Source organism: Mus caroli, unplaced genomic scaffold (assembly GCF_978045245.1).
Source record: "Mus caroli unplaced genomic scaffold, Mus_caroli_1 scaffold_9, whole genome shotgun sequence".
NCBI classification, from domain to species: Eukaryota; Metazoa; Chordata; class Mammalia; order Rodentia; family Muridae; genus Mus; species Mus caroli.
The window spans coordinates 1516621-1529295 of record NW_028227264.1 but is presented as its reverse complement, the minus strand read 5'-3'; the positions used below and the strand labels follow the sequence as shown (position 1 = coordinate 1529295).

The 12675-nt window shown below is 47.3% G+C and overlaps 1 protein-coding gene across 1 annotated transcript in view; it reads right to left on the bottom strand.

The window, feature by feature from the left end:
- Akap12 (A-kinase anchoring protein 12) overlaps positions 1 to 12201 on the bottom strand; it is an 89365-nt gene extending 77164 nt beyond the window's left edge. Inside the window, exon 1 of the mRNA XM_029482721.2 lies at positions 11860 to 12201. Within this exon, the coding sequence (XP_029338581.1) occupies positions 11860 to 12009 (150 nt within the window). The 5' untranslated portion in view covers positions 12010 to 12201. The remainder of the gene's footprint in view (positions 1 to 11859) is intronic.
- Positions 12202 to 12675: the final 474 nt, after the last annotated feature.

Genomic DNA, 12675 nt, shown 5'->3' with positions numbered 1-12675 from the left:
CCTGTGAGCTGGAAGGCAGAAACAGGAGAGGAGAGGGAGTGCTTGGAAGCTCCAGTGGCAGCTGGCCTGGAGGGCAGCACAACAGAGACAAGACAGACTCTCTTAACACACACACACACACACATACACACACACACACACTAATGATAATAATAATAATAGTAATAGTAGTAATAATAATAATTGGGACGTTCTTTGTTTTGTTTTGTTTTTGTTTTTTAAGACAGGGTCTCACCGGGCGTGGCGGCACAAGCCTGGGGAGGCAGAGGCAGGTGGATTTCTGAGTTCAAGGCCAGCCTGGTCTACAAAGTGTGTTCCAGGACAGCCAGGGCCACACAGAGAAACCCTGTCTCGAAAAACCAACCAAAAGAAAAAAAAAAAAGACAGGGTCTCTCTGTGTAGCCCTGACTGTCTCTGAAACTCACTCTGCAGACCAGGCTGGCCTCCAACTCACAGAGACCGGCCGCCTCTGGGATTAAAGGCATGTGCCAGCACCCCTGGCTCATCAGGACATTTGAAAAAGCTTGCACTGGATCCACTGATAAGCAAACACAGACTCTGACACGCAACAAAGAGAGCAAACCACTGAAGGCCTTGTCCTCAGCACAAGCCCAAAAGCAGACACGGGACAGGACATTACACTATAGACATTTTTGGAATTTGGGTTTCTTTAAAAACACAGACATATTATAAGAAAACTATTTTTTGTTTTAATCCCAGGTGTGGGATACGGGCTGCTTAGGTTGTCTGCAGCGGCTGACTATGAGTTGCCGTATGCTCTAGCAGATTTTTTTTCTGTGATTGTGTGACGTTTGGAATTCTGAGAACTTTTCAGAGGGTCTATAAATGCTAGAGCCCTGATAGGTGGTGTTGCTTCAAGGGGGTTGGTTGTAGTTTGTTAGCAGTCATGCTCAGAGAAGAAACAAGACAAAAGAAATTAGATTTAAGGATTGCCCCCCTTCTTTCTTTCTTTCCTATCTAGTGAGGGAAAAAGAAGAACTCACAAAGTATCAAAGACCAGTACAAGCAAAGAAGAAACAAGAAGAAAGAAATTAGACTCTCGGACCCCTATCTCCCCCTCTGTCATTTCTCTCCTATCTAGTGGTGGGTGGGGGGGAAAAAGGTGGGAAAAAGAACCCACAAAATAGCAAAGACTGGCAACAACATTCCCCCAAAGCGACTCATCCATAAGACATGTCTTCGGCCTGCAAACAGAAGGGGTGTGGTCAACCCTCGGGACCTTGTCTCGGATGGAGAAGTCTGGCTGGCTGGAGTAAGTGCTGTTCTGGCAGCTGCCCAGCTCACTGCCTTTCCATTTTATCTTCTACTTCCGAGCTCTGCCCCTCCCTTCAGGTTCCTCAGCATTACCCACTTCTATTGATGACCTCAGTGACACACCACACCCAGTCTGTATTCTCAGGGAAAAGCACTATTGGAGATATATAGCTAAGTATAAGATGCCTGGGCCATTACTGAAGCCCCCACTTACATATTTATATACCTGTGACAGGCGCTGGCCACATAGATGACCTCAAACTCAAATCCTCGAGGGTGCACCTTCCCGTAAACCCTCGAGCCCCAAATTATTACTTACAAGTAATGTCCTAGCTTCATTTCTGTTGCTGTGATACAATACCCCGACAGAAAGGAGCTGAGCGGAGAATGGATTATTTGATCCGTTCCAGGTCCATCACTGAGGGCAAGTTAAGGCAGCGGGAGCTTGAAGTAGCCACATCCACAGTCAAGAATAAAGAGATATCACTGCGTGCATAATTACAGCTCAGCTAGTTCTTAGAGTTTGGGGCTTCAATCCAGGGAATGGGACCACTCATCTTCAGGCTGGGTCTCTCCCCATCAATCAAGACAATCTCCCAGATATGCCCATAAACCAGCCTGCTCTAGATAGCCCCTCACGGACACTCTTTCCGGCTGATTTTAGGTTCTATCAACTCAACAGTTACAAGTGTCTCCCTTCAGTGGGGCAGTGGTAGTGCTTGCTTCTAATCCCAGCACTCGGGAGGCAAAGGCACGCAGGTCTCTTGTGAGTTCAAGACCAGTCTGGTCTACAGAAGGAGTTCTGTGTAGCCAAAGCTGCCTAGAAAAACAAATAAGCAAAAAAGTCTCCCATCTAAGTGACTCTCCTTTCAGGTGAAGCCACTCCTTCCACTTGAATGCCTGGGAGGCGGAGCCAGAACCATCACTTGAACCTCGGTAGCCTGGAAAACACAGGCAGTGTTCTGTTCTGGTTTGGGGAGAGGGTTTGGTTTTGTTGTTGTTTTTGTTTTTGTGTGTGTGTGTTTTTTGGTTTTGGGGGGTTTTTTCTTTTTTTTGGTTGGTTTTTCGAGGCAGGGTTTCTCTGTATAGCCCCGGCTGTCCTGGAGCTCAGGCTGTTGGGAGAGGGTTTGTCTTCACTTGGTTTGTAACCTAATCTGACTAGCAAATCATTATTCTCCTCTGTCGATCTTCTCCAGGGCTGGGATTACAGGCATGTGCTGTAACTGTAATTTTTAAATTTGGAGAGTTGGTTGCTTTCTCTTGTTGTCCTAGCTTTCAGGTCTTTATTATTAATGGGTAAGGGGATATGTGCTGTTTCTGTGTTAAGTCTGGGCACACAGATACCACGGCGTGTGTATAGAAGTCAGAGGATGAGTTTGAGTCTATTCTCTCCTTCTGTTGTGATCAAACTTAAGTCATTAAGCTTGGGGTGGCATCAAGCAAGTGCCGTTACCTGCTGAGCCTTCCTGCTGTCCCCTCGCTGGTCCTGTCTGCCCCGTGCCAAGCCTGTATCCTGCTCAAATTTCACTGACCTAGCAGAGATCTGAGCCAAAAGTGTCCTTTGAAAATGCTCGCTGGCAGCCTCCCTACCCACCTGTCTCCAGCCCACACTGTCCCCTAGATGGACAGATCTAGGGTGTCCATCGAGATGGCCTTCTCGGGATGGAAGGCAGAGATCTTCTACGTCTGGGCTTTGTTCTGTGTCAGAAGCTTTCCGCGCACCTTTAAAGCCGCTCCACCTCCCGTGTGGCTCTTACGCCATTGGGTGAACTGAGACTTGACCATCCTTTTCCATTATCCCCTTAAACATCCATCTCCCTAACAAGCCTCATCTCTTCCGGCCTCCCCATGAATGGCTTGGATGTGACTAGAATCCTTTTCCAAAAATATTCTTTGCTTTTCAAAGAACTTATCTAGAAAATCGTCTTCGTGGATCTGGACCAACTGATGGTAGGTCTTCGACCCTCTCTCTCACTTACCTGAGTCTGGCATTGAACACTGCGTCTGGTCTGCGGAGGGCTTCCTAGGTTGATGAGCAATGCTGTGCACTTTCCCATCACACCCTCACCGGTGAACACTCCATGCTTAAGAATTACCTGTTTACACGCCTTTAATCCCAGCACTCGGGAGGCAGAGGCAGGCGGATTTCTGAGTTCGAGGCCAGCCTGGTCTACAAAGTGAGTGCCAGGACAGCCAGGGCTACACAGAGAAACCCTGTCTCGAAAAAACCAAAAAAAAAAACCAAAAAAAAAAAAAAAAGAATTACCTGTTTGATGTACTCGTGATACTGGGTATCCAACCCAGGGCCTGGTGCACAGCTAGACAAGCACTGTTGCTGGGCTCTAATCCAAGCTTAGCTTACAAAATACGCATGCACTTTGCTGTTAGAAAACAGGGCCTCTCCATGTTAGCCCAAGCTGGCTTCAGTCTCTGGAAGCGTCCCTAGCACTGAGCCTAAAGTGCTGTACAGCACTTGGGAGGCAGAAGCAGGCGGATTTGAGTTCGAGTCTAGCCTGTTCTACAAAGTGAGTTCCAGGACAGCCAGATCTACACAGAGAAACCCTGCCTCAAAAAACCAACCAACCAATCAATCAATAAAATAAACAACAACAAATTGCCCCCCTGGGACTTTGTGTGTGGTAGGCACACTTCTTCTACCCCAGAACCTCCCCCACCAGGGTGTATAATGTGTACACACCAACACCTGACCTGGCCTGTGTGCACCAGCCTCCCCCAGCACGGGCCAGGCAGAGCAGCTTCCACCCCCACAGCATGCTACATAGGAGAATAGTTCCTTTATTTTCTTCTCCAGACCAGTGAGAGGGAATAAATGCCTTTATCATCTTACACCTTCCCTTCCACCCACACGAGCTCCAACCTTAGTGATTCTTAAGTTGTCACCTAAGCCTTAAACACCAGGGGGAGGAGGGGCTTGTGTGCCAGTTCCTTTCCTCTGAGGCACAGTGCACACACTGAACAATTAGAATACACAATGGCCTTTCAAGAATCCAGACTGTGGTGCTGGCATTCTAGGCTACAGTGTGACTCAGTCTCAAACACATATGCATGCCTGCACGCCACACACCCCTCCCTCATATCATGCTAATGCATACCTACCATTCCAGCACTTGGGAACCAGAGAAGGGTCAGGAGACCAAGAGCAAATTTGCATACAATGATTTCAAGGACAATCTTGGTCATTAAGATAAATCCTATCTCTAAAAAATACAAAGACAAACAAAGCACCAATGTATAAAGAAGCCCAAAGCCCTATCTTTGCGTCCTCCAGCAGGTTCTGATCAGCAGGATGACCTGCATAGAGGTGCACAGGTCAAGGATGGAGGTGCACAAGCCCTGAGGACCGGTTCCTCGGGTAGGTGTTCTGCTCCCCAAGCCCTGAATATATTTTAAAACTCACAGAAGACAAGGAAAACAGTCAGTTCCATAGTGTTGAAAACAAAACACCTTTGAGTGTGCTGTGTGGGTGGAAATAAAACCCAGGTCTTCCCTCCAGTTGTTAAGAACAGCCTATCAGCTGGGTGGCACACACCTTTAATCCCAGCACTTGGGAGGCAAAGGCAGGCAGATTTCTGAGTTCGAGGCCTGCCTGGTCTACAAAGTGAGTTCCAGGACAGCCAGGGCTATACAGAGAAACCCTGTCTCGAAAAACAAACAAAGAATGGCCTATCATCCTCAGCTACCCCAGGCCCAACACAAAATCTACTACTTCCTTTGTGTTGATTGTCCTAAAAATTCACAGGATTGAAAGAGTTTCTACAGAGCTCCTCCACCAGGCCCAAAGGATCAGAACAAAGTGGGGTGACTCTTGCTAAAGTTCCAGGCCACCAAGCTGGAACCAAATTGTTTATCTGACCTTTCAGATATCAAAAGATGAAGAGTTAGGTAATGGCCAAGCCCAGCTATGTGTGACTGGAGTCATCACGCAAGAGGCTGAGGTAAGAGGATTGCCTGTTTTGAGCCTGGGTTACATTAAGAGACCCTGCCTAAAAACCAAACAAATGAATAAATTTGGGCTGTATATGTGAGTTCCCTATGCATTAATCTTTAGGAGATGAGTAACTTTTGTCTCTGGTTTCCTTAGCCGTCTCTTTGCTACAAAGTCAACCTCAAGTCATCTCATCCAGACAGCTATTCCATTTTATAAAAGGGTCCCTGGTTCTAGGTAGAGGCCTGTGAGAGCAGAGCACAGCCCTGCATGCCTGGAACCCCAGTTGCTGAGAGCTGAGACAGGAGAGTGACTCCAGTCCAGGCAAGAGTGAGAACTGTGCTTCACAGACACTGGAAGACTGATGGTTTTTCGAGACAGGGTTTCTCTGTGTATCCCTGGCTGTCCTGGAACTCACTCTGTAGACCAGGCTGGCCTCGAACTCGGAAATCCGCCTGCCTCTGCCTCCCAAGTGCTGGGATTAAAGACGTGTGCCACCATGCCCAGCTCTGATTAAACTCTTAAACTAGATAAATATACATTTGTATATTTCAAAAGTGGATCTGCGCAAAGCCAGAAGAGAAAAAGTTCAAGACCAGCCTGGAACATAGAGTACAACAACTTATAGTCCCCAAGGCTCAGCCTTTCTGTTTTATAGAGGTCCTGGATTCTGGAGACTCAGTCTTCCAACTGCTGGAATGAAGCCCTGGGGGCCGGGTGCTGGGGACCTAGAGTAGCCTCTCAGCCCTAGCAGCCCAAGGGGAGGTGTTGGGTTTTGTCTCTGATGTAGTAAAAGAACAGCACCTTCTATAATAGGGACAATCTATTGGCATATAGGTTACCACGCAGGCAAAACTCCTCAGGAGTAGAGGAAGGTTGAATCTGACGTTCAAGGACAGTATCCTCTATACATTGAGTTTGGGGCCAGCCTGGACTACATGAGACACACATTTACCAAAACCAACCAACCAAACAACAACAACAACAAAACCATGTCATTAATAAAGATGACTTTCATTACTTTAAATTCTAGACCATTCAGGGTAAAGTATATGGCTTGAGCCTTAAAAGCCTGTTTTATTATTCTACTTCAATTTCTCAGACACAGTAGCTCCGGGTAGTCATTTTAGAATAATGGAACCCACAATATCTGTCTCACCACAGACACATCCTTTAAAACACCGGCTCATGGAGCTGGAGAGATGGCTCAGTGACTAAGAGCACGTGTTGCTCTTGCAGAGGACCTGGGTTCAGTTCCCAACACCCATCTGGTGGTTCACAGCCATTTGTAATTCCAGTGCCAAGAGATCTGATGCCCTCTTCTGTCCTCTGGCGACACCAGATATGAATGTGGTATATATAGACATATATATGGGCAAACTGCTTGCCCATATGTACATTAGAATAATATGTTAGTGACTCATAACTCCTGCAGTCAAATGGAACCACGGCCTGAAAGACTTGACAAGGGTCTCCAGCTCCCTACCTCCTGGGGACACTAGCCTCACCCAGCTTTCACTAGCCCTGTTGTTTTCAGCTTTGGACTCACTGAGGAGGAGAAAACATAGAAAGGTTAATTCAGGGCTGCCAAGAAGGCACAGAATGTAAGGTGCTTGTGGCCTAACCTGATGACATGAGTTCAATGTTCAGGCCTCACATGGTAAGAGGAGACAACTCCTATACTTGTTCTCTGACCTCCATGTATGTATATGCATGTGTGCGCATGCACACACACACACACATACACACATACAAATATGTAATCATTTATTTAAAAATAAAGGTTGGGGGACTAGAGAGATGATGGCTCAGCAGTTAAGAGTGCTGGTTGCTCCTCCAGGTTCTGAGTTCAATTCTCAGCACCCATGTGGTGGCCCATCTGTAATGAGATCTGATGCCTTCTTCTGGCATGCAGGCATACATGCAGGTAGAGCACTGCACGCATAATTAATTAATTAATTAATTCAGAGGCATTCTGATTGCTAAACTTGGCCAGCATGTTGGCTCCAGAAACCAAGATTTAGCAGAGCAACAGAACTCTATTAGTCACTGGTCACCCATGGTCTGTCAGCAACTGAATGAAAATAAACCTGCAGAGACCAGAGATTATAGACACACAATTGAGAAAAAGAGAAGCCAATCTTACTGTCCCCAGGAGCAGTCAAAAAGTCTTAAACCAGGAACCAGGGAAATAACACAGGAAGCCATTTCCCTTTACAATTTGCATATGAAGAATAACTATAGGACTTCTAGTTTTACTGAAGTACAACATAGATAAAACCTAGGCTGGGGCATTTAAATGTTATAACTCTTGGGCTGGGTCTGCACAAGTTCGCCTTGCTCTGGCAAGGCCCTGGGTCCAATCCTAGGCAAGAGGAAGAGGAGGAGGAAGAAGAAGAAAAAGAAGATCAGGTTTAATTCCCAGAGGCTGGACAGATGACTCAGTGGCAAGAGCACTTACTGGCAGAGGACCAGAGGGATCCCAGAACCCAGCGCAGGGAACCCACTTCTAGCTTCCATGGGCATGAATGCTGGAGGGTGAACACACAATTTTAATTTAAAACAAACAAAAAATCCCAGCACTCGGGAGGCAGAGGCAGGCGGATTTCTGAGTTCGAGGCCAGCCTGGTCTACAAAGTGAGTGCCAGGACAGCCAGGGCTACACAGAGAAACCCTGTCTCGAAAAACCAAAAAAAAAAAAAAAAAAACAAACAAACAAAAAAGCTTACCTCTTATTTGACCTCATGGCAGAGTTCAATTGAAGAGTTGCTTTTGGGCACTCTTAGAAATACCTGCTAACTAAAGTCAGCAGAACGAGGGGCTCGGGACTGTAGCCCAGCATCCTGCCCAAAACTCTGGGTTCACTTTCTAGCATCCAAAAAAATAAGTAAATAAAAATTTGGACAGTATAGAGATGCCATGATGTTAATACATATAACATGTATCTCAGAAAAAGAAAATTAAACTGAATAGAATGGTGGGTCCTAACTGTAATTTCAGTCTTCAGAATATCACCAAGTGTTCGAGGCCACCCTAGGCTTCATAGTGAGTTTAAGGCCAGCCTGGGCTAATGAGTTGATTCCTTGTCTAAAAAACCAAAACAGCAAAAACCCCAAGCCAACTGATGTACCAAATATGTAGCATCTGATATAAATATTTGACATTATATTAAAAAAAAAAAAAAAAAAAAGGATCCTAGCACTCAGGAGGCAGAGAGGCAGGTGGATTTCTGAGTTCGAAGCCAGCCTGGTCTACAAAGTGAGTTCCAGGACAGCCAGGGCTATACAGAGAAACCCTGTCTCGAAAAAGCAAAAAAAAAAAAAAAAAAAAAAAAAAAAAAAAAAACAAGAAAAGGATAAAAGTCTTTAATGATCAATTCTATAATAAGAAGGAAAAAAGGAGATCATTCTATCTAAAGATGGAAAAACTGTCAGACGATGGTGGCACACGCCTTTAATCCCAGCACTTGGGAAGCAGAGGCAGGCGAATTTCTGAGCTCGAGGCCAGTCTGGTCTACAAAGTGAGTTCCAGGACAGCCAGGGCTACACAAAGAAACCCTGTCTCAAGAAAAAAACAAAAATAAAAAATAAAAAAATATAAAAAGAAGGGAAAAACTATATACTATATGTCAAACCTCCCCAAAATGTCTACAGATCCATCCAGATTATATATTCATGATGTAATCCATAAGTAACTCTGTGAATGTTTCATCTGACCCCGCCCCCCAAATAGGGGGCGTGTGTTCATGTAGCCTAGATTGGACTGGCTTCAAAATCACAGCGGTCCTCAGACTCCTGAATGCTGGGATTGCAAATGCAAGTCTACACACCCAGGCAGACCTCTCCCTTTCTAAAGAGCAAACAGGTCTTCAGATCTGATTTTCTTCCTAAATCATTTGCTCCATCTACTGAGTACTGAGAGACTGGTCTCAGTCACTGTCTGATACACAAACGAATCCTCAGAAGCTTAAAGTGAAGCCGGAGAAGCGGACAGCTTGCGTTCACCAATGAGATCCCAAGGGCCAGAACCACCACTTCCTTCCATCAGCTCTTGCCAAGTTCCTGATGCTTCGCGCCAGGCACCTTGCCTCACACAGGGGACAGTTTGTCAGGAAATCGGGTAAGCCCTTTGCCTTGTGGAGCATGGTAGTTAAAAGGCCCCTAAGCCCACAAAGGTAGAAACTGCGGGGAAGGGGACAAGGGGCTAAGGAGATGAGAGTGATGGAAGCCTTGAAGGTCAGGCATTGGAACTTAAGATAGGAAAGAGCAAGGGAAGACTTAGAGGTGCCGAATCATTCTTAATTCTGAGATCCTACTGAAAAAGTCTTAGGTCTTCAAGCCTAGGTAACCTGTGGGTGGAAGGAAGTAACGTACATGTATGTGTTCCAGCAAGCACGTGCATGTGTATCGATCCATCTTCAAATTGATAACTGGGAAGCGGGCCAACAAATTAATGGTATCACCTAAGTCATCTTTTAAAAGAGACTGCTTGGATGTTTCAAGATGGCGGTTGATGGCGAGGGGGGTGGGGGGATGCAGGCTACGGGATGGCATGGAAGGAAGAAAAGAAAGGTTCATAATTTACTGTAAACAGATAATAAACCTTGACGTCATATAAAAACCAAAGTTAAAAAAAAAAAGTCTCCTGGGCTGGTGAGATGGCTCAGTGGGTAAGAGCACCCGACTGCTCTTCCGAAGGTCCAGAGTTCAAATCCCAGCAACCACATGGTGGCTCACAACCATCCGTAATGAGATCTGACGCCCTCTTCTGGTGTGTCTGAAGACAGCTACAGTGTACTACTTATAATAAATAAATAAATAAATAAATAAATAAATAAATAAATAAATCTTTTAAAAAAGTCTCCTGACTGCAGATTTTTAGCAATTATATCTTAAAATGACTATATTTACAAACTGGAGCTATGTTGATGGTGATTGCCAGCAAAGCAAGGTGAGGGTCAGTGAGGTGATGAGTCAGCAGATACAGGTGCTTGCTGTGCAAAGCCAGCCCCACAACCCACATAAAGGCGGAGGGAGAAAACTAACCCCACAGAGCTGTCCTCTGACCCCCACGCATGCGCGCCAAGGCACAGTTGCCCTGACCACCACCTGCCCACTGTACCCACAAACTAAGCACTAAGGGCAGGTGTACTCAAAGAAGGCTCCAAAGAGTGTTATTCGAGTACTAAAATGTAAATGAGGCATCCAAAAGATGGAGACTGCATGGCAGAAGTCTCTCAGAAAACCTGCCCATCTGAGGCAGTGAGGACTTTGGATTTTATAAGTGGTGATGATTTAAAACCGTAAGGCAGGAACTGTTAAAGAAAGGCCACCCAGCCTACATTATACTAGGCAACATAAAGAGGTCAAAGCCATCAGGTCCCACCTCTGTAAGATTTACCTGGAACTCAGTGTTTTATTCTCACACAAAGAGGTTTCCACTTCCTGACCCATTTCTAAAGGTCCTCACTGCTCTCTATCACCAAATTCAGCAATTGGTTGGCTTTTCCTTTAAGTTGTTTGGTTGTTCAACATGTTTCCCTAAGAATATCTTAAATCCACCCGAGCGAACTCTTGCTCACAAACACGTGCTGGAAAACAGCCAACAGGCAATGTTACCATCCGGGCGGGCGTGGCTACGAAGTCATTTGAGAGGCTGAGGCAGGAGGACTGCCACTAGTTGGGCTAGCTTGTGAGTTCCAAACCAGCCCTGGGCTACAGAGTGAGACCCAGTCTTTAAAAAAGTAAGCAAATTAATGAATTAACAGCCCTAAACAATAACAACATAAAAGGAACAGAAGTAAAATACAATAATGAGAGCAAGACACAAAGGTAAAGGCTGTGATGGGCAGGATCAAATATTCCAGTCTCAAACTAAGCATCCCTATAAAATGCAGTATATCTAGAGCTTTACAGTGGACTCGACAGAAAGAGTGCAAGGAACGCTTACTTAAGCCTTTTCCTACATCCGTGCAGAACTTCTAACTCCAATGTTTGTTTATCCAACTGAGTCCACAGGCAATAAACTGTGAGAAAGGGAGACAGGACTCCAGGAGCTTTGCCTATCCCTCCATTGGTGCTTCTGCTCCGGTTCTCTCTGTCTAGAAGAGAGCTACACGCATGGCTCTCTGCATTAGCTAGGCGGTGTCCCAGGCGCTGCCGCAGGACTCTGGGTACCAGACCTGGTGGCCCGGGTGGAAGCTGGTATCAAGGCCAACACTGGGCGGGGAACCTAGAACCTAGGTTTGCCCTGCTTCAAAGCAGGTCCCGACTTTCCCACTCTGGGACCTGGCATCTAGGGGTGTGTAAAGTGGCTTAAGAAGCCTGGCCGTGGTCAATTCTTACGGGTACCCCACCGGCCATCCCCCAGGCTGCCAGCCCACCGGAAGAGAGAAGAAAGACTAGAGAACGGCGGTCAGGGGCAGATATGATGGTTGCAGAAGGGCTGGCTAGGTCGCCGCCCTTAGAGACCCTCCACAAAGATGCCAGCCCCGCCCCGGTGCAAAAGACCCTAGAGACTGCACAGGGCTGCGCTCGAGTTTGCAGATGGGCTGTACCGGCGGGAACTTGTGGCAGGCGGAAACCACCGGGACGCCCCATCTCCATCCCGCCCCACCCGGGCAGGTGGCTGCAGCTTACCTTGGTGGCGGGGTCCGCGTCAGCGGAGTCTCCAGCTGCTCCCGACGCTTCCGCTGCGGGCCCATGGCCACTGAGCTCCAGCTCGCTCGGCGTGTCGCTCCCCGCCGGCTGCTCGGGGCTCCGCTGCTCGGTGGAACTGCCTGCGCCCATGGCTCAGTGGCTTTCCTACTCCCGCCGGCTAGCCGCCTTCCTGGGACCGCGGAGAAGCAGAGGGGCGAGGAGATGTGCGCCCAGGACCACAGGGACTAAGGGTGAGGAGCACCCACTCTCCACGATCCTGCTGAGAACGCACCCCGACTGAGAATGAAGGGGACGCGCTCGTGGCAAACTCCTTAAAAGAAAAAAAAAAAAGCCACCTCGTAGCCTCCTCCCCCCTCCTTGTTTTTCCCTCCCTTCATCACATGAGCACAGCCCAGACACGCCTTGCAGCATCTCCCCCTAGGCTGCTAGGACCAGAGGCTCCGCCAACAGGCCCCCAGCAGCCCACTCCGCCTCCAGGGCTTCTCAGGTCGTTAAAGGGGGACAAGGGGTTTGGGGTCTGTCCCAGGGCTGCAGAAGGTTCAGAAGCAGCAAAGAAGGGGGCGGGGGCAAAAGCTTTGTTTTTTAATGTAATGATTGATAACCCAAGGTTGGATCTTGTGCAGACTAAGGATTTACATTTGACCAGGCGGGAACCCAAATCCCCATTTGCTTTTCTTCAGGTTGGGTTTGACTTGAAGCATTTGTTTCTAGCTTTCTCTCCTTCAGCAGGAGAAAGGAAGCACTCCTGGGCTGCTCCTGAGCCTGGCCATATTAGGGCGGCTCACGTGGCAGGAG